Raw genomic sequence first — 20,070 nt, forward strand, 5'->3', positions numbered from 1 at the left:
CTATTTTTTTGTTCTTGAATTTCAAGGGTCAGTTTACATACTCTGAAATAACCATTTAACCATAGTCTATCATTTATGGATCTCCACGAAAGATTAAAGTATATATGACATAGTATATATTTTAACATTAGTAACGAAATAGTAATCATGTGCATGTATATATTTTAACATTAGTAACGAAATAGTAATCATGTGCATGTGTTATTGTTGCTACATTGGGACGATGGCATGGCCATTATAATATTATTTTAAGGATGATAAACTATAATCAAACAAGTTCATCATGGGTTGTTTAAAACTGTGACAATTGAATATACATGCATTCACGCATAATGCGTTATGCAATGTTTTTATGTCTCAAGGACATTGTTTATTTTTGAAAAAAAACATCATAAATATCTTCTTTTCTTGTCCTAATTTGATCAAACCAATGTGTTAGTCCACGACCAACCACATGAAGTTTATTAAAATATTTTAATATGCCAACTTACATGAACTATGATGATAGAGAAGGTTACTTTAACCAGTGTGATGGTAGTAATTACTAATTACTATGCTTTTGTGATTATATTTTAACTGTTCATGGTAGTAAGCAGTGGTTGCCTAGTGGTAATTTATAGGGGTTTGGTGTGTACCCATATCAGTTCTGGGTTCGATTCCACTTGCGAACTAAATTATCATTATTTGGCCAGTCTACGATTGGGTTTCGGTCCACTATGTAAACCATTTGGGCCGTAACAGATGATCGGTCCACCTTCTGACATTAGTCGGAAGGTATTCTAAACTCGGGTAGTGTGGTACGATTTCAGACTAGTCCACTCTGTAACACTAAGTGCGTTTCTCTCGGGGCTGACCGGATCAGCCGATATGAATTATTAAAAAAGAATTGAAGATTTCTCCTTTACCTTTTTCTTCAATAAAGACAGTCCCTTTGATATTAAAAATCTATTTACGGGTCTTGCACATGCAACAGCTTATACCCAACATAATGTTGTCAGTCTTTCATACATCATTGGAATTATTATGTGAGATTCATTAATATTAAATTTAGGGATAGTTTACTTTGGATTTATTATCCCCTTTCTTTTTGGCATTACTTTCATGGATTCTTCGGATATGTTATTGTATTTGGCCAAATTAAGTAACCCCTCTTTAACTTACAATTATTTTGTTTTATGTCTTGATTTATTAGACCAAATTATATCAACTAAGTCGTACCTCAAATCGAATAAACCAATTTGATCCCAAATGTTCGACTACTAAACATACTTTAAGTTATAAGACTAGTTTGGTCCCCTCACTTTTCTCTCTAGCACATAGATATATGATTAATCAACAAAGAGTTATTTAAATACTTTAGTATAGTAATAATTCAGTAGGCTAGCCTCAGTTACAAAAAATAATAATTCAGTAGGTGAAGTTGTCTATCAACAAAACTATATAAACATATGCCTTTAATCAACTAATCCTGTGGGTAGAGTAAAGGCATGGTGTGGTTTTTATGTGTAATGTTAACATCTACGTTTATTTACATGCGATGATGATCACTGTATATAAATGTATATATAAATTAATGCCTGGACTTCTCGCCAGTTAAATTTGACAGTACAATATTTTATGCTGTGTAATGTGTATGTTTATTTTGTCTTTACAGTCGAACCAATAACATTAAGTGAATCAACAACGTATAAGAAAAAAATATGTTAACTTCCATCTTTCGATGTGGATTAAGAATTAACCTAATCTTTTGGTATGGACTTACCTCTCTTTTTTTTTTTACTATTGTGACCGATACATAGATGTATTAAACGAGCCATTTTTCTAAACGAAGTATCAGCTATGGACAACAAAATTTGTTTACTGTTCACGGGTTAACTAATCGATTAGGTGCATTTTTTCACTTAACTGTTTTAACTTTTCATTTTTATTTGTTATTTGAAAGAATGTTAAATTAATTCAACCAAAAAAATATTTTACAACCAAAGTTGCTTGTTTGAGAATCAAAAGAAAAGAAAATTGAGCTTTTCATTTTTATTTGTCAGAAAATCTAATCCATAACTAATATATATCACTTGCTTCATATACCTTTCAAGATATAATTCTCGAGTTACGGATTAATCAAACAAAAACATTGGGTACCTCCTAATCACATTACAAATTAGGGCGAATACATAAAAAAAAACCACACATTTTTTGTTGATAATCATTGGTCTGGAGTCTGGACTCAAGCATATTCAACGTCGTGATGCTAAAGCTTATATATTATATCATAAAACAATTCAAAACATATACTTCATTTCACACAGTGTAAAACTCTAAAACGGATAGTTTGAGACAATAATAATTAAAGTATTCGTTTCAAATATTTACATAATATGAATTTATTAGCATATTTTAGCCATCTATAGGAAACTAGAATAATGCACATTCATGTTAAGAGTATCGTCAGCTTCTTAAGAGTATTAAATTAAGGGTTTCTCGTCATACTATATCATAAATTCTAACTTAACCAGATTTCAAGTAATAATAAGATAGACTGTAACATTCTGACATTTTCTTGCTGCGTTTTGTTCAGCCATCGAGACATTCCTTAGACATTGAACTCGTATCCAAGAAACCTCGTAACCCGGTTATGGATCTTTCTAATCTACTAGTATAAATTACTGGGTCGATTTTCATTGAATGGGACAATAGAGATACTATTGCAGTTAACAAAAAAAAATAGAGATACTATTGCCAGTTCATCTGTTTTAAAACTGATAGAAAAACAATAAAAACATCATTATAAAAAGTATTTAATGAAATCTATCGCATTATTATAGTTTATGTATTTAAAATTAGTTTTAAAATAATTAGATTTTTCCAATTCTGGATATAAAAATTATGCAGAACGTAATTTGATCATATTTACAACATTTATCTCATGATCTGTCGTTCAATACATAAAAGACAAAAAGGGTCATCTACTGACAGTGACATGGATATGGGTCAGACAACGCAAAGACAGGTAACATAGAGAAGTTGTGGCGATGCATCTATTTGTGTCAAGGTCCAAAGACGGCCCAAATCGAGTTGACACTCCACTGACGGAAACTTCGTTTCTACTAGGGCATAAGTTGAATCATCTACAGATTTGCTGATGCTTGTTACAATTACATCACTCTGGAATCTGGATAGCAAGAAAAGGAAAACCTATGAAAATTTGTCAAACCAATTATATTTAAATAATTATTTCCTTATTTAACAGAAAATTTCATTTAAACTTACCCGTGCACCCAAGAAGATAATTATTTTGTTTAAAGACGTTCCAACTTAAAAGGTTTGCATGTTTGAATACTCAATGGTTTTTTAATCACTGATCATTGGGCAGAGAGAGTTCTAAAAGTTTCATCTGTAAACTGAGAAGTCCCCCACTTGAATTTTGTTTGTTCAGTTATTTATTTTCTGCTATTCATTTAACTAAATTATCTAGTTCCAAATGAAATACAAATTTACATCTTTTTTGAATCGTTCAATCTTTTGTCAATTGTCCTATAGTATATTATAAACATACACAGTTCTTAGGCACGTTGTGGTTGACATTAACAGTCAATAGTAACACGATTCATAGATACTGCATGCAACACGTTGCAATTCTCCTCCAATGTCTCATCAACAAGTAATAAAAATTATACCATTGAACCTTACTTATATATAATTTCCTCAATTATTACAATATTTAAATGAATAATTAACAAATTAACTATTCTTCTCCATTGTCCCATCAACAAGTAATAAAAAATTATACCACTGAACCTTACTTATATACTTTCCTCAATTATTACAATATTTCAATAATAATTAACGGATTAACTGCATCAGTACGTTTACACAGCAACATCATTTCCAACTCTCTCCGGTTCCGCAGGAGCCTCCATGGAAGCCATTAATGTGCTTCATCTGCTCCTTATCTCTCAGTTTTTTGCTTTTCTTTTCGCGCAAGCAACAGATATAATAACACCAAACCAGACTTTAAAAGATGGAGACACTATTGTTTCAAAAGATGGGAGCTTCGAGCTCGGGTTTTTCTCTCCAGGAGGATCAAGAAACCGTTATCTAGGGATTTGGTACAAGAAAGTCTCTCTACAGACAGTTGTTTGGGTCGCAAACAGAGATTCTCCTCTCTACGACCTCTCAGGAGCCCTAAAAGTCAATGGAAACGGGAGCTTATGTCTCTTCAGTGGCATGAACTCTCTCATCTGGTCATCATTTTCTTTGAAGAAGATCGATGCAAGATACCCTATTGTACAGATTCTTGATACAGGTAACTTAGTTGTAAGAAGCTCAGGGGATGATCAAGATTACATATGGCAGAGTTTAGATTACCCAGGAGATACGTTTCTTCCAGGAATGAAATATGGTATCGATTTTCTAACCGGTTTTAACCGGTTCTTGACATCTTGGAAATCTCCAGACGATCCATCAACTGGTAACTATACAAATAAACTTGATCCAAACGGTGTTCCGCAGTTTTTCTTGAAGAGAAACTCCGTTGATGTCTTCAGGGCTGGTCCATGGAATGGTCTAAGATTCACTGGTATGCCTAACCTAAAACCTAACCCAATTTATCGGTATGAGTTTGTGTTGACGGAGGATGAAGCTTACTACACGTACAGGCTTGAGAACCCTTCAGTGATCACAAGAATGCAGTTGAATCCTAGTGGAGCTTTGCAGCGTTACACTTGGGTGGATAGTCATTGGAACTTCTATCTATCAGCTGAAATGGATAGCTGTGATCTCTACAAGTTGTGTGGCTCTTACGGAAGCTGTAACATCAATGACTCTCCAGCTTGTAGGTGTTTAAAAGGGTTTGTTCCTTATTCTCCAAAGGCTTATTCTGATGGGGATTGGTCTAAAGGGTGTGTTAGAAGAGTGAAATTGAGTTGTGGTGAAGGAGAAGAAGATTTTCTCAAGATTTCAAAGTTGAAGTTACCTGATACAAGAGCATCGTGGTACGATAAGAGCATGGATTTGAATGAATGCAAGAGGGAATGCTTGAGAAACTGTTCTTGCTCAGCTTATTCTCCTTTTGATATTAGAGATGGAGGAAGAGGATGTATTATATGGTTTGGAGATTTGCTTGATATAAGAGAGTATGATGAAAATGGACAAGATCTGTTTGTTAGGCTTGCTACTTCAGAAATAGGTATGCTAAGACTTTGTGAAAATAAGAAATGTTTTTTCTACTTATATCTCTTGATCATTTTTTTTTTTGTTTAATTCCAGAAAAGTATAATATCTATGACGTGAAGGGGAAGAAAAGGATGATACTCATTATAGTATTATCTACATCATTGTTTCTTATTTCCATATGCATAGGTCTGACTGTATGCAACATGAGGAAGAAAAAGAAACTTACAACAATTGGTAAATGATTATGGCTCTATGAAACTGAAGTATCTTGATTTAAAAATGTGCTTACAAGTTAATAAAAACCTTGATTTATATATTCAGATACTTTGCAGCGCGATTTAGACCGTGTTTCCAGCAGGAGACAAGAGGAGGAAGATCCTGAATTACCATTTCTTGATCTTGAAGTGATTTCAGAAGCTACATGTGGATTCTCTGATGAGAATAAGCTCGGACAAGGTGGGTTTGGACCTGTCTACAAGGTAATAAGTCACAGTTTCTTGTCTTATTTTCAGATTAAATGGTAAGATCTTTTTTTTTTATTCTTTTTCACCAGGGAACGTTGTCTACTGGAGAAGAAATCGCGGTAAAGAGGCTTTCAAGAACGTCAAGACAAGGCATAGAAGAGTTTAAAAACGAGATCAAGCTAATTGCAAAGCTACAACACCGCAACCTTGTCAAGATACTTGGGTATTGTGTGGAGGAAGATGAAAGAATGCTCATCTACGAGTATCAACGTAACAAAAGCTTGGACTCTTTCATATTCGATAAAGAACGGCGCAAGGAACTTGATTGGCCTAAACGTTTGGAAATAATCAAAGGGATTGCTCGCGGGCTGATGTATCTCCATCAAGATTCAAGGCTTAGAATCATACACCGCGATCTCAAAGCAAGCAATGTTTTGCTTGATTCCGATATGAATCCTAAAATATCAGATTTCGGATTGGCTAGAACCTTGGGAGGAGATGAAACTGAAGCAAACACAACTAGAGTGGTTGGAACATAGTAAGACTGGCCATCTTTATTGACTTACGTGCATAGCAAGCTAAAAAAAAGTTTTATTTTTATTTTTAATAAAGGGTTTGTTTTCTATCGTTCTGCAGTGGATATATGTCACCGGAGTATCAAATTGACGGGTATTTCTCATTAAAATCCGATGTATTTAGCTTCGGAGTTTTGGTATTGGAGATAGTATCAGGAAGAAGAAACCATGGTTTCTGCAATCATGAACACAGGCTTAACCTTCTTGGACACGTAAGTACATTAGGAGCACCAACACAGCTTATTTTAGTCTTACTTTAAAGTAGTCATAATTAATTTTGTAGGCTTGGAGGCAATACAGAGAAGAGAAGGCAAGTGAGTTAATCGATGAAGCTTTCAAGGAATCGTGTACAGATATTTCTGAAGTGTTGAGAGCAATTCATATCGGTCTGTTATGTGTACAACAAGATCCTATAGATAGACCAAACATGTCAATGGTGGTTCTGATGCTAAGTAGTGAAATGTTGCTTCTTGATCCCAAGGAACCTGGGTTTTACAACGAGCGAAATCTCTTGTTTTCTGACACTACATCGATTAATATTGACGTTCCTTCCAATAATTTACAAACCATGAGTGTAATGGAGCCTAGATAAACCTTGTAGTCGATCTTTGTATATTCTATAATCTCTAACTATTTTTATGTAAAAAGAAAACTATATATTGTTATAAAAGTAGTTGAAGCCATGATCCAAAGTTTTCCTATTGATTTTAGGTGCTCGTTCTATTGTAATTTCCAAGTATTTATGGGGTGGACAGAGAGTTCGGCAAGTAAGAAGTTTTGCAAGAATCTAAGATCAGATTCATATAGGTTTAGTGATTAGATGGCACAAACTGATATTTACCAATTACCATAAAAGTTCAAGACCTAAAATTAGGCACATGAGAACGTAACAGACATAATTAAGATGATTGTTGTATCTAGTACTAAGAGATCTCACCTAATGCTTACACTTTAACGTGGAGAATGTGAGAGAGACCTAAAAACGTGAATGGCAAGAAGAGAAAGAAAACGTGGGAGAAAAAGAAAGAGAAAAAAACGTGGACAAAGAGGCCCATGTTATGAACTTACGATAACATACTAGGGGTGAGCGTTCGGATGTATCCGTTCGGGTTCGGATCGGGTATTTCGGATTTTCGGGTATTTCGGTATAGGGATAGAGAACCCGTTCGGATATTTCTGTACTTCGGATATTTTTAGTTCGGGTTCAGTTATTTTGAATCGGGTTCGGATATTTAGATTTTAAGAAGAAAAAAAAATTAAATTTTTCATTTTTTAAAGTTTCTTGTATTTAAAAATATAGATTTCACTTAACTGATTTTTTTTTATTTTTTTTATAGATTGAATGATTAATAGGTTTGGAGATAATATTTCAAAAACAAATAGATATTAATTTGGGTATTGTTTTTAAACTTTGAATGTAACTTTTGTTAATACATGAAACAAAAAGTTTGACATGCATTTTAAATGAATATCAAATCATTTTTTCCATAATTATATATATACTTATTATCTTAAAGTATGTATAACATCAATGTAAATATTTAAAAAAATGAGAAATGTAAACTAGAAATATAAGAGTAAGTATATATATGTTCGTTATCTTCGGATATCTATTCGGGTTCGAATATTATCCGTTCGGGTTCGGATATCCAATCTCTCCTAATTTAATACTCGTTCGAGTATTTTGCTACTTCGGTTCGGATTTCAGTTCGGGTTTTTCGAATCGGCTTCAGATGCGGCTTCGAATATCTGGTAAAGTACCCACCCCTAACATACATCCCATCCCTTCGGCCTTAACTTATGGTCTTTTTCTCGTAGACGTGTCGACTTAAGGGTTTTTAAACGTATGGCTTTTCCATATGGAGCATTATTGGATTTATTGACGAGTTTTATCCGATATCTCTATATATGTTCGTTAAAATATTTCGAAACATAAAACTTCTATTCAAGTTTAGACCGATCTTTAATCAAGAAAATAACTAATAAATATATGTGTTTAACCAAATAAAGTAATAAACTATGTACTATATCTATGGGAGTTCGAATCCAGTTCTTATCGGATGACTTTGGATAATTAGACTGTTAGATCCATCAATTCCTGCCAACTTAAACCAAAGAATAGGTCGCATTATAAACATTGAGCCAGATTTAAAAAAAAAAAAAAAACTGAGTATTTTAAAATTTAATTATAATGCTTAAAACTTTTAAATGGATGAATACACAAATAGCAAAACAAACTCAATTTGCTTTTATTTATTTTGTTACAACTTTGTACTTTATAAAAAATGGTGGCGTCATCAATGCATATCCTCTGAAAACACACATACATGCCACATCTCTTAGGATACGAGAACTGAGAGGAAGGGATGTATTCAACTAGTCTGAATATTTATATAAATTATGTTCATTCTCCAAAGTTCTGAATTGTTCCGAAGTTCTTATCCACACATGTAAAGAAGAAGAAAAAGAAACAACAGTAAAGAAGCAAACGACCACACACCACAAACTTCGTGCATTCTGGTGGTTCTCATCTTCCTTTGATTCTTCATACCACCGTTGTTCTTCCTCACGTAGGCTTTCCCCATATCAAAGCATGCCACATGTGCACAATTTCCTCTTCACATAATTACATCATGTGGTTATTACTTTATCAAATATTTAATTTAATTTTCAATACCGAGTTCGGCAGAGCCACATACGCAAACACAAATTATATGACCATATAACAAAAAAAAACATCAAAGAATTATGGTCCAAGTAAATAATGTTCGGTTATATTATAAGGATTTATTTCTACATTCTGTATTTTAATTATTTTATTATCTCTACTGCAAAAGTTAAGAAACACAAATGTTTTTGGATCACTTTGGAAAGAGAAAGAAGTATGCGAGAAGTAAAAACAAAAAACAAGTGGTTATAAAAGAAATAACTCAGAGCAACATCGTTACTGAACTTATGGAAGAGTTCACACGGATAAAAAAAAAAAAAATTAAAATAATGAATAGTGATGAACTTGTCTTTTTTTCATCTCTTTCCAGTGAACCGGGTTCATCATTGTAGCGCGGATCCCATGGCACGTGGCGACCCGCGATTGGTCCGATTAATTTTTTTTTTTTAAAAAAAAAACAAAAATGAAACAGGAAAAAAATATAATAAAAAAATATTTTGTGAACCTCTTTCATGAGGTTCAAAAGGGATTCACTGATGGGGTGCTCTGCGAGAGAGAACTGACGCCATTGGACAACACCCAATGGGCCCCAGTTCATTTTTGTCTATTTTTGGAGAACTGGGGCTATTTATGGTCCAGACAACACCCAGGTGGGCTCACGTGGCTCTTTATTCCGTCGAGAATCTGATTCGTCCACGTAAGACAGGGAAGAATCTCTCTCTCCTTCTCTCGTGGCTGAGATCTCGCCACGTCATCGATAATAAATCTCCCCACAAAATATCTCGAAACTCAACCAAGAGTTGGTCGCCATGGCCCATACGCATTAAGTGGTTTTTAAATTAAATAAACTATGGTACATATTAGACCAGCGCTGTATGTTAAAATAATGACATATACAAGTATATAGGAGTACTATTTATTTTAATAAACCGAGGATTTAAACCCAATAACTAAACTCATTTGACATTCTTGTTATATGATATTCGCAATACCTAACCACGATTGAAATATCAGCGGAAAAGACATAAAATATAATTTATAGTTCCATGATAAATTCTTCAATCGATAGATGAATATAACTTGATTACCTTCTATAAGACTATAAAATTGTTATAAATCTTTCCCAGAAAGAATAGTTATAACCGTAAGTAAGTACATACTAAAATGAGGTTTAAATACACAAGTCTTTTGTTTTAACTTTTGAGCTTCTAAAATGTATGGTGTTCATCGCTAAATTAACTAACTGCCACAAGACGACTTATTGGTGTTTATTGAGCAAATTGTACGATTATAAAACTAAAATTTCTCAAAATCATTTTATTAAGTGCTAATAAAAGTTAAACAAAAACATCTTATCCTGAAAACTAAAGTCAGAGGATATGGCATAAATCTTAAACGATAAAGAAAATACTAGTAAGTGGATAGAATAAATTGCAGATATATAAATTGAACTGATCATTATCTAAACAAAAATCCCGAAAAAGGTTAAACCAATCTCTTAATAAAAAAGATTAAATTAAACTAATCTCTAATAAATTCAATACTTTAAGAAAGTAAGTATAGGTAAATGAAAATGAGATGGTTCCTGACCACAGAATTAAAAAACATGGGTGCTCTATAAAACAAAACCATCGTGAGACCAAAGAAGAGAGGAGAAATAGATTTTTTGCTGGAACAGAAAGAGACGAAACTAGCCTCTTCTTGCAACTTGCAATTTGATTTCCTCTTCTTGCTGTCCCCAGAAAAACAAGAACAAACCAAGGAGAGAAATAGTCTCGACTCTTGAGATTGAATCTAATGGGAAAAAAGTGTGATTTATGCGAAGGTGTTGCGAGAATGTACTGCGAGTCAGATCAGGCGAGTCTCTGCTGGGACTGCGACGGTAAAGTTCACGGCGCTAACTTCCTCGTCGCTAAGCACACGCGATGTCTTCTCTGCAGCGCCTGCCAGTCACCCACGCCGTGGAAAGCCGCGGGGCCTCGCCTCGGCCCAACCTTCTCCGTCTGCGATTCATGCGTCGCTCTTAAAACCGCCGGCGGCGGTAGAGACGGCGTCAGCAGCACTGAGAGGATTCTGTCGGAGAATCCTGGCCAGGAGATCAATGGTTTCGATAATGATGACGGTGACGGCGCGGAGTCTTACGATGATGATGAGGACGAAGATGAAGACGAGGAGTACAGTGATGAAGATGAAAATGAAGAAGACGAAGCTGAGAATCAAGTGGTGCCGTGGGCTGCGGCGGCGGCGGCGCAACCGCCTCTTGTAATGAGTTCATTATCTGCTGACGGTGGAGGCGGAGGTCCGTTGGCGAAGAGGACGAGGGACTGCTCCGATGTACGGATATGTCTTTTTCTCGTTCAGTTTTGTCTTAACAATCTCAACTTCTTTCCTTTTTGGTTTTTTTTAATTATGTTTTTTTTTTTTTGAAAATTGCAGGAGGAGATCGGATGCTCTTCAGCTCAAGAGTCAAACTGTTCTCGGCCGTTGAAGCGACCGTCAAGAGAGGAACGGCGCCGTTGAGTCATCTCCTTCGTTGTCTTCTTTGTTCTTTGCCATCTCCAAAACGAGTTGAGATCTCAGCCGTTGATTCTCCTCTTTGGGTCAATCACCACCGTTCATTTCTGTGATTCTAACAATAGACTTGTTTTAATGATGAGGTAGTTCATTGTTTTGTAATTTTAAATGTTTGCATTTCATTTATCAATATCGTTATCTTGTTGATTTTGTTTATTTGAGTAATTAATTTGGATTCCTATGTATTGAAATGCTTATTATTAGACTCGAATTTTATATTATTTAGATTATAAGTTTATGGATAAAAGGAATGGGCGGGAATGGTGACAAATAGACACATTGATATAACGTAAAGAAAAATAAGTGCATGATTGTAGTTTCAGTTGTTATCTCGACCACTCAAAAATAAAATTGTGGGGACTTCACAAAATAGACGATATAAATTCAAGAATTTTTATGGTTTATGGGTCGTGAAAGTTTTTCATTCATTTGCCAAGAACACTGAACCAGTCATATCTGACGAGTCTGCGAACTGTTTTCGATGGTCCACGAGGAATTGAGGATAATGTCATCGTCATGTTTATTTACTTCGCTTAAGCTTATCTCAATCTCACCATCCTATTTGATTCACATGATCTCATCTTTGTATATGGCATAGTACTCTGGATAATATAAAGAAAATATTCAGATCTTACCAAAACACGTTTTACTTTCTTTAAGAAAATTCGGTGGCTTTCACAATCAAAGCATGACTATCGTCGAAAAATTCAAGCTTTTTAGTCCATAGTCCCCAAAAGTCAAACCAAAAAGTAATGGACGCGGTCTTTCTCCCATACGTTGAGTTTGACAATTAGCTTAAACTGTACACTAATTTTAACCACAAACCTAACATTTATTCAACCATAACGTGATCTTCATTTACACGAACGAGACATCATAAATGAAGGATATAAATTCAAAACTGAAACAGGTGACGAGACTTGTCTTCTGAATCATTTATTGAAGTGGAGCGAACAGGCCAGACTACAGGTGATAGGTTTAAATAAAATTCAGTTGTCATTCACTATGACCAAAAATGAAAAATGAAATGAGATTTTCAGTCATCATAAATAGTTGAAAAAAGCTTTTACAATAGACTTCCCAAACTAGTTTTAGTCGGGGTGGACCAGGTGTGAATGACTTGGTCAAGTTTGAATTTTTTTTGCTATATAACAAATCAGCATCAATGTTTTATTATCATATGGGATTATATAAAATCAGATTGAAGATGAATATCATAATCCTTAAAGGGTTTCAGTGTTCATACTAACTATTTCATTGTTTTTAATGTGAAAATCATACATGGTGAATCATATAAAAGAAAAGAGGACTAATAATGAATCCAGAGGAGATTCCAGAGACCTATTGATTGCAAAAGATAGCACAAACACACACACGAACACACTCCTCTGCACAAATCCGCTTAAACCCCATTGTTTCCATGCATCAGTGGTACCTAACAAACTTCAAAAGTAAACAAAATGATCGCTATAGAGACTCTCATATGTGGTCGTTTCAAAGTCGAAAAGGTAGTTTCTATATACCTTGCTGTGAAGAGGGTGGATCCAATGAGCCTCTAAGACGCATTACTCATCTGTAAAAGTAGGAGTATTAAATGTTATTAGCTTTGGATAATCAAATCAAATGCAGCGATGGTTTTTAAAGGTAACTTGTAACGATGAAGTAGTGTAAGCTTTTAATGTCAAGTTTCCTTCTAAAGCTGTAAACTTCAAAGAGCTCAAACTAGATTCTAAAGGGCACACAAGACAGATCATTAAACCAATCAAGCAAAAGACCATCGACATTTGTCTTTTTAAAACCCTAGGCTTTGACAATCTAATATACATATTTTGCAGCAGCCTGCACAGAGACATGATATTGTCTAAGATGAGTACAACCAGCGCAAAGACTTGGGAAACACGAAAAAGGATAACTAGATATATGCAAACATAAGTCGTTCTCTCTTTTTTCCCTTCACAATTATTCATCAAAACTTTGGTTTGAGCAACTAAATGTAAGGAAAACGAAAGATTTACATTTCAAGATTACATACAGCATTCCACTAGATGCATGTTTTAGGAGTAAAGCTGAGGAGCTCAGAAGACTCATTCTTCACTTCTTAACAACTCAAGTGGACACCCAAAAACAAAAACAAAAACAAAAACATTCTTGTCGTCCAAGAGCATATATCTTCTATAGACTAATAGGTTTAAGAATATTCAAAACACAAAACGCGTGAAGCAAAGTAGGGCAAACACCAAAGAAGAGGACACCACTGATTAAAGCAATGTTGAATAAAGGTTGAAGCTTTTTCAAACCAAGATTATGCCTAAACTTGTAGACTATCACAACAAAGCTAAGACAATAGCATACAAGACAATAACAATCATCAGATGAAGAGAAACAAACAATCAATACTTGAAGCGTGGACAGTATAAATCCCAATAAAGGATCAAAACCTTCCAAAGTTCCTATCAATGGCATTCTCTCTCAATCAACAATCCTATGTACCTTTGATGTGTTCATGATGAGCATCAGCAACCTTAGCCTCATGTCCTTCTTCACCATCATCATCCCTACCTGACTTAACAGTGACAATAGCATCCCGAGTACCATTCCCAGGACCATCCCGATCATCAGGATACCTAACCACAACAACAGGACAAACACAATGGTGAACACAGTAATCACTAACAGAGCCAAGCTTCCCATCGCTCCCTCTCTTCTCAGCTCCAAACCCTCGGCTCCCCATGATCACAGCGCTCAAACCAAGCCTCTCGATCTCGAGACACAGCCTCTCCCTCATATCGTGATCCTTCACCACGTGGATCTTGTGAGGGAACCCCGCTTCCTTCAACGGCCTCGCCAGATCGGACACCTTGGAGGCCGTGAACGCGTCGAAATCCTCCTGGCTAGGCTTCGGAGGCGTCTGATCGGCGGAGGAAGGAGGCTGAGGGCCCCAGTCGGCGCCGAAGAGGACGGAGGTGGGGGAGACGTGGAGGATGACGACGGCGTCTCCGGGGCGGATGTAGTGATCGACGGCCCAGCGGACGGCGAAGGAGCTTTCCTCCGAGAGGTCGACCGCGACTCCGATTTTACGGCGGGCGCCGGCGGTGGGGGTGGGGGTTGCGGCGGAGGGAGTGGAGGAGGAGTGGTGGTGGTGGTGGGAGTGGCGAGGGGAGGAGGGGTGGTGGATCTTGATGGTGGGGAGGTGAGGGTGATCGGAATCTGGGTTCATGTTTCTTCTCTCTCTCTCTTGCTTCCGATTTGATGATTATAGAAACTTCTTTGATTACTATATGAAGATGAAGAATATACTTAACGTATAATTTTTTTATGCGTTATTTATTGCTCTAATGGTTTGGATAATGGATTAGCTCTTAGTATTATTGAATGTTCATTTTTTGAAAAATACGCGAACGTGCTGAGTAGTGGAACTGTTGGCCACATATTTTACCCATCCCGGTCTCTCTCTCCTCTCTGTTCCGTCACTGTAATCTTTAACAAGGAGGAGTTGAGTAGAGACCAAAGCTCTGTTTTTTTGGTCGGTTTCCTTTTCCGGCCATGACTCTCATTTATTGGGCTTCAGTTTCCGGGAAACAGTGGCTCTCTCAGCACTGATTTCGCCGGCTTTGGTCTCCGGCGTCACATCTTCTTTTTGGTGGTCAGCCGGCTTTTGGCTCCGACGGTACATCAGCTCTTCCGATGTTTCCGTTGGCTCTTGGCTCCACGTCTCACTTCTCTTCGCGGTGGTGACGTTGGTCTTCTCCGGGTTTATCCCGACTTTTGTCATATCTTATCTTTTTCAAGCTATCTCTGTTTCTATCGGTTTTGTTGCTCGATTGGATCGAGAACGTTGTTCTTCCATAGAAACTTCAAATTAAGAAGAGAGATCATTTGGCTTTAGTTCTCTTGTGGGTCTGTTGGTTTTCAATGGAGAATCAAATCATTCTCATTTGATTTTTTTTCTACGATGTATGGAGATCTCACGCTAAAGACTAAGGTGTTGTACATAGTGACGTTTTCATCTCCTGATGTCGTCGACGGCGAGGCGCTTTGAACGGGGCTCTGTTTCCGGTGAGCCAGCCGATTAGATCTTCGCCGGAGATGTCCTTGTCGCTGAAGCGTGGTGATGGTTCGTATAGTGGGCATGTGTCCCTTTCATGCTAAAAGAAACGTGTGGATTTCGAGTTACGACTGATTTCCTTTGGACTCTATTTTAACTGTTTTTTCGTGGGCCTTTGTTGGGCCTCATCTGTGGGCTTTGTTTGGCCTCTTTTATGTCTTGTAGTTCTGGGCTTTTGCCCTTTCTTTAATAAGATTAACAAAGTGAAAAAAAAAGAGTAGTAGAACTGTTTTATCTAATTAGTGATCAGTTTATTCTTTAATGGGTCGGGTTTTCTTTTTATACTAAGGGCCCATATGTCATATTTTTGATGGAAAAGAAAAGCTATGCATTTGGGTTTGAGAATACAGTGAAACCTACGTAAATTAATACTTGATAAATTAATAATTTTTATATATTAATAAATTTCGTCAGTCCCAACTTAAGTCGGTTCAAAATTTAACATAAATCGATAAAATAATAAGATAATAATTTTTTTAGAAAATTCTATGTAAATATATGGTCCCATTATTGTTTGTTTTATATTTACAATAGAATTATCTTTATATTTTTTTAACACTTAATAAATTTCTAATGAGATCTAGTAATAGTATATCTAAAACCACATTTAAGTTCTATAAAATATATATTATATACACCAAATAATATAATAAAATTATTATAAATTTCAAAAAATAACAACTAATCTCTATACAATAAAATCATATATTTTTCTTATCTTAAATAAATATATCTTAAAATAATAAATCTAAATAATGAAACTTTTGTAAATTAATAAAATTTCAAAGTCCCAACATTATTAATTTATAGAAGTTATATTGTATTTCTCTATCAATATGTTAGACAACATATACTTACTATTGAATTGATATTACCAAACATAGGTCTTATCCTAGTATATTGTTGTTTGCTGAACGGTGATCGTTATTCGCGTTTTATCTTATCGTTTATTAGATTATTGTCAAAAATATTTTGCTTCCATGATTTGTTGATGAATTTAACTTTTTTTTTTGACATAAACTATTCTATTACTCAAATTTGAGGTGGTCTGAGTAACCAAACCGGAATAAAACAACTAATAAAATAGAATACTCTTTGGAAAGATCTCGTAGTCCTAGCTAATAAATCTGAAGTTTGGTTCAACGCTCGCGAAATATGAGTAATCTTGAAATCTGGGAAGCATATCTTGATTTTAACTATTCAAAGTGCATGCATGATGCATCTTTACGAAAAACTGACAACGTATATATATACAACACACAGTTTTACCTATATAACAATCATAAAATTTCTTTAATTTTGTAAGAGAAATCAGAGGGACAGCCTGTTAAATGAGGTGGACGCATAGATTGATTTAAATCGGGTGAGGAATTCACAGACAATGATTTTCTTCCTTTTTTTGAAAAATAGACAATGGATGTTGCTCTGTGGAAATGTAAGATTGACAAATACAAGAAGAAATTTTCGACTAAAGACACATGGGGGCATATAAGAGAGGCGCACCCATCATGTATCAGCTGGTCAAATGGAGTCTGGTCTCAGTATGTCACTCCCAGGTATTCCCTTCTATGGCTAGCGATGAAGAATCGTCTAGCCACATGTGATCGAATAACAAAATGGACTCAAACATCAATCCCTTGTGTGTGTTTTATGCAAATGGCCATGGGAATCGTGGAACACCTATTTTTCACCTGTTCTTATTCTGCTTTTATGTGAGAGAAGCTGACTAAAGGGATGCTGGCAGAGAAATACACAACGAATTGGATTTGCATTACACATCTAGTGCAACCAAAAGATATGCCCGACGGCCCCGACCATGCGTTATTCATGCTCCGAACGTCTCTATGTGATTTGGAGAGAAAGGAATAGAAAGAAGCATGGTGAGGCTGAGTCGCCACATCCCCTACTCATCAAAAATGTGGACAAAAAATATTGAGAAATAGAACTCTCTCATATAGGCTGCAGGAGACAAGTACAAAGACTGTCTTCAACACAACAATCTTTGATTCTTTTTTTTTCAGTTTCACAATTCTTTTCATTTATCTTTCTCCCTCTCAATGATGTAGCATTCTAATGCAACAAATCATACAAAAAAGCTTTTGCTCAAAAAATTCACAAATCATACAAAAAAAAACATTACCGAAAGACAATTTTACATAATAATATATATACGGTTATAGATGAAAGGAGATGTTTAAAAAAAATGATGAAAAGGAGCATCTAATGCTACTCAGTCTCACAGTTAGAAATCATATTTCTCTATCTCTACATTTTATGCAACATCCTTGGACAAGCTACAATGAAGAAAAATTTGATATATTTATCTCATCAAATTAACAGGAAAATCAGACACACAGTTCTTAAACCGAGGATTAGGTGATAACCTGAATCATGACAGCATCATTGCATAACTAAAGAAACACAAAATGGTTCCAAGCCCCAAGAGATCTGACACAGCTTGAGAGAGAGAGGGAAAGGAGAGAAGTCTCATGACACAAATTAAGGAAGAGAACAGAGAACACATGTCTGATTGTTTAGGTTAGAATCTCATAATAAACAACCAAAAGGGTAATCAAAAACCTGAATCTTTCTTTCGTTTTAGCCTTCAGATGCATACACCAAAAAGGGTTTTTCTTCTTCTGTTCATAATTTTTTTTACTGTATTATATGAAATCAAAAAGACGAATTGTTTATATTTTATAGAAAGAGAGAAAAGGTGAGAGAATTCTCCAGAAATGTTTCAAAAATATGTTAAAGAACATTTAAAGCTTCAAGGACAAATCGATGGTGGATGTGTCGGGACTGCAATCACCAACTGATGTAGACACTGATGAAACCGATTTATTACCATCGCTTCCAGGGAAAAACTGGTACTCCTTCACATCTCCTGTTCCGTTTCTAGGGCTTCCGCTCCCAAGTTCCTCCATTGAGCCCTAATACACCATTAATTGATAACAAGAAAATAAGATCAGCAACTATAAATGCATACATATCTTTAATATATGTTCAAAATGGACAGATCAGTAACCGTATGATTTGTTAAAAACCTGATTAGTAGAAGCAGAAGGTGAGGCTGAATATCTGGTGATTCTATGATCGTATAAGAAGCTTTGGCTCCTCTGATCTGGTGGAAGAAAATGAGGAACCATTGTGTATTGCGGAAACCCACCACCGTTGGCTCGTACTTCTTCATTGATACGTTGCCTCTACAATAAAAAAAAAAAAAAAAAAATCAAAGCCCTTTGGATGCCAATACCATTATCAATCATATATTCATATTTTTCTTAGATGAAAATCAAACCTTGAAGCAAACATCACAGTGGTTATACACTTGAGGAGTTGGGAATGAAGAGGGCTCGTGAGTGGAGGTCCCTACAACACCCCATGGGGAATAAACCGGGATCTGACCCGACCCGTTTCGAGTATACCCTCCGACAGACATGTTGGGCCCACCAGTACCGTAGCTTGGGAAGCCTTGTAGCACAACACCCGGATCGGGTGAACGGGTAGCGTTAGGGCTCGCTCCTCTTCCTCCTTGGGCTAGGACCATGTTCTTCCTTTCTCCTTCGATTCTGAGTCGCTCGAGCCTTGCCACACCCATCCCTCTCAGCACTTGTTTCTTTGGTTTTTGGTTCCCTGTCTCGGATCCCGGCATCCGACCATGACTATTCTGTGGCGGCTCTGTCGGGATCTCGCTGGAGTCATTGACAAGGTAAGTGTTTCTCAGAAACTCGTTTGGGTTTTGGTCTGTTGGCATGAAGAAGAGAGAAGCCGCCATTGGTGATAATCACTGAAGTGCTTAGAGAGGGAGATGAAGAGGAGAAGGCAAATAGCTTTACGTCTTATCTTGTTCCTGATTTCTTTGCATATATGTGTGTTGTGTATTTGTTCATGTACTCAGGCATTGTACTTATCTTTGTTTTTTTACTTGCTGTTATTTCCAGGTACTATATGAGGATAAACTTATCTTTTTTTTTTTGTTTTTACCTTGTAACTTTTTACCCCATATACTAGATTAAAGCCTTTTTCTTTATCAAATATTAAGGCCTTTTTAATTCAAAAAGATAAGTAAAATAAATACGCTTTTCTTTACCTTCTTATAGTTAACCAGATATAATTATTCCTTTTGCACTTGCTTGCATGCACGTCTAACTTATGTGTGTAAACTCAAGTTACACTAGACAGAAAATGGGTTTACTCTAGATCACTAATCCACTATATTTTGTTGGGGTTTAAGTCGAGAGACATCTGCAGTATTATGTATTTTTGTTAGTGTTTATGGCACGAATGTATGATTGATTGATGCTATGCATGCATTGGATCGAGGAAGAAATTCAACAAAACAGAAGGGTAGTTAGTGCTAATCTTGACTTTTCTTGGTTATACCCATTCAGTGGTGAATTTCTCTCTTTCGATAATTAATCCTCACTTACTCCTTAATTAATTCATTTATATCAACCTACTTTTTATTAACAATTGTAACAAACTAACTATATATACATTATAGAATAT

General features: G+C 35.8%; 4 protein-coding genes across 6 annotated transcripts; 2 read left to right on the forward strand and 2 right to left on the reverse strand.

The window, feature by feature from the left end:
* Positions 1 to 2,252: 2,252 nt before the first annotated feature.
* LOC106409347 (G-type lectin S-receptor-like serine/threonine-protein kinase At4g27290) lies at positions 2,253 to 7,466 on the forward strand. The gene is made up of 5 exons (XM_013849992.2): positions 2,253 to 5,185; positions 5,494 to 5,651; positions 5,726 to 6,174; positions 6,273 to 6,423; positions 6,495 to 7,466. Exons 1-5 carry the CDS (start codon positions 3,916 to 3,918, stop codon positions 6,801 to 6,803), a joined length of 2,337 nt encoding a protein of 778 aa, XP_013705446.2. The 5' UTR covers positions 2,253 to 3,915; the 3' UTR covers positions 6,804 to 7,466.
* A 3,041-nt stretch (positions 7,467 to 10,507) lies between these two features.
* On the forward strand, positions 10,508 to 11,674 carry LOC106407333 (zinc finger protein CONSTANS-LIKE 4). Its single transcript, XM_013848179.3, has 2 exons — positions 10,508 to 11,213; positions 11,316 to 11,674. Exons 1-2 carry the CDS (start codon positions 10,677 to 10,679, stop codon positions 11,397 to 11,399), a joined length of 621 nt encoding a protein of 206 aa, XP_013703633.2. The 5' UTR covers positions 10,508 to 10,676; the 3' UTR covers positions 11,400 to 11,674.
* Positions 11,675 to 12,649: 975 nt separating this feature from the next.
* LOC106407045 (universal stress protein PHOS34-like) lies at positions 12,650 to 14,921 on the reverse strand. Of its 3 annotated transcripts, none has more exons than XM_048763159.1 (3): positions 13,944 to 14,921; positions 12,973 to 13,026; positions 12,650 to 12,877 (listed from the first exon to the last, which is right to left on the reverse strand). In XM_048763159.1, the coding sequence occupies exons 1-2, from the start codon at positions 14,668 to 14,670 to the stop codon at positions 13,019 to 13,021; spliced, it is 735 nt and encodes a 244-aa protein (XP_048619116.1). In that variant the 5' UTR covers positions 14,671 to 14,921; the 3' UTR covers positions 12,650 to 12,877; positions 12,973 to 13,018. The 3 variants fall into 3 exon arrangements, with proteins under 3 accessions (XP_048619116.1, XP_013703276.2, XP_013703275.2); XM_013847822.3 differs by having other exon boundaries at positions 12,650 to 12,888; positions 12,977 to 13,026; positions 13,944 to 14,920; XM_013847821.3 differs by having other exon boundaries at positions 12,650 to 12,896; positions 12,977 to 13,026; positions 13,944 to 14,917.
* Positions 14,922 to 16,695: 1,774 nt separating this feature from the next.
* Positions 16,696 to 19,650, reverse strand: BNAC07G40830D (protein SPOROCYTELESS). Its single transcript, XM_013850410.3, has 3 exons — positions 18,860 to 19,650; positions 18,606 to 18,764; positions 16,696 to 18,491 (listed from the first exon to the last, which is right to left on the reverse strand). The coding sequence occupies exons 1-3, from the start codon at positions 19,334 to 19,336 to the stop codon at positions 18,321 to 18,323; spliced, it is 807 nt and encodes a 268-aa protein (XP_013705864.1). The 5' UTR covers positions 19,337 to 19,650; the 3' UTR covers positions 16,696 to 18,320.
* Between the last annotated feature and the right edge of the window lie 420 nt (positions 19,651 to 20,070).

The sequence above is a fragment of the Brassica napus genome, chromosome C7 (assembly GCF_020379485.1).
Source record: "Brassica napus cultivar Da-Ae chromosome C7, Da-Ae, whole genome shotgun sequence".
Lineage (NCBI taxonomy): Eukaryota > Viridiplantae > Streptophyta > Magnoliopsida > Brassicales > Brassicaceae > Brassica > Brassica napus.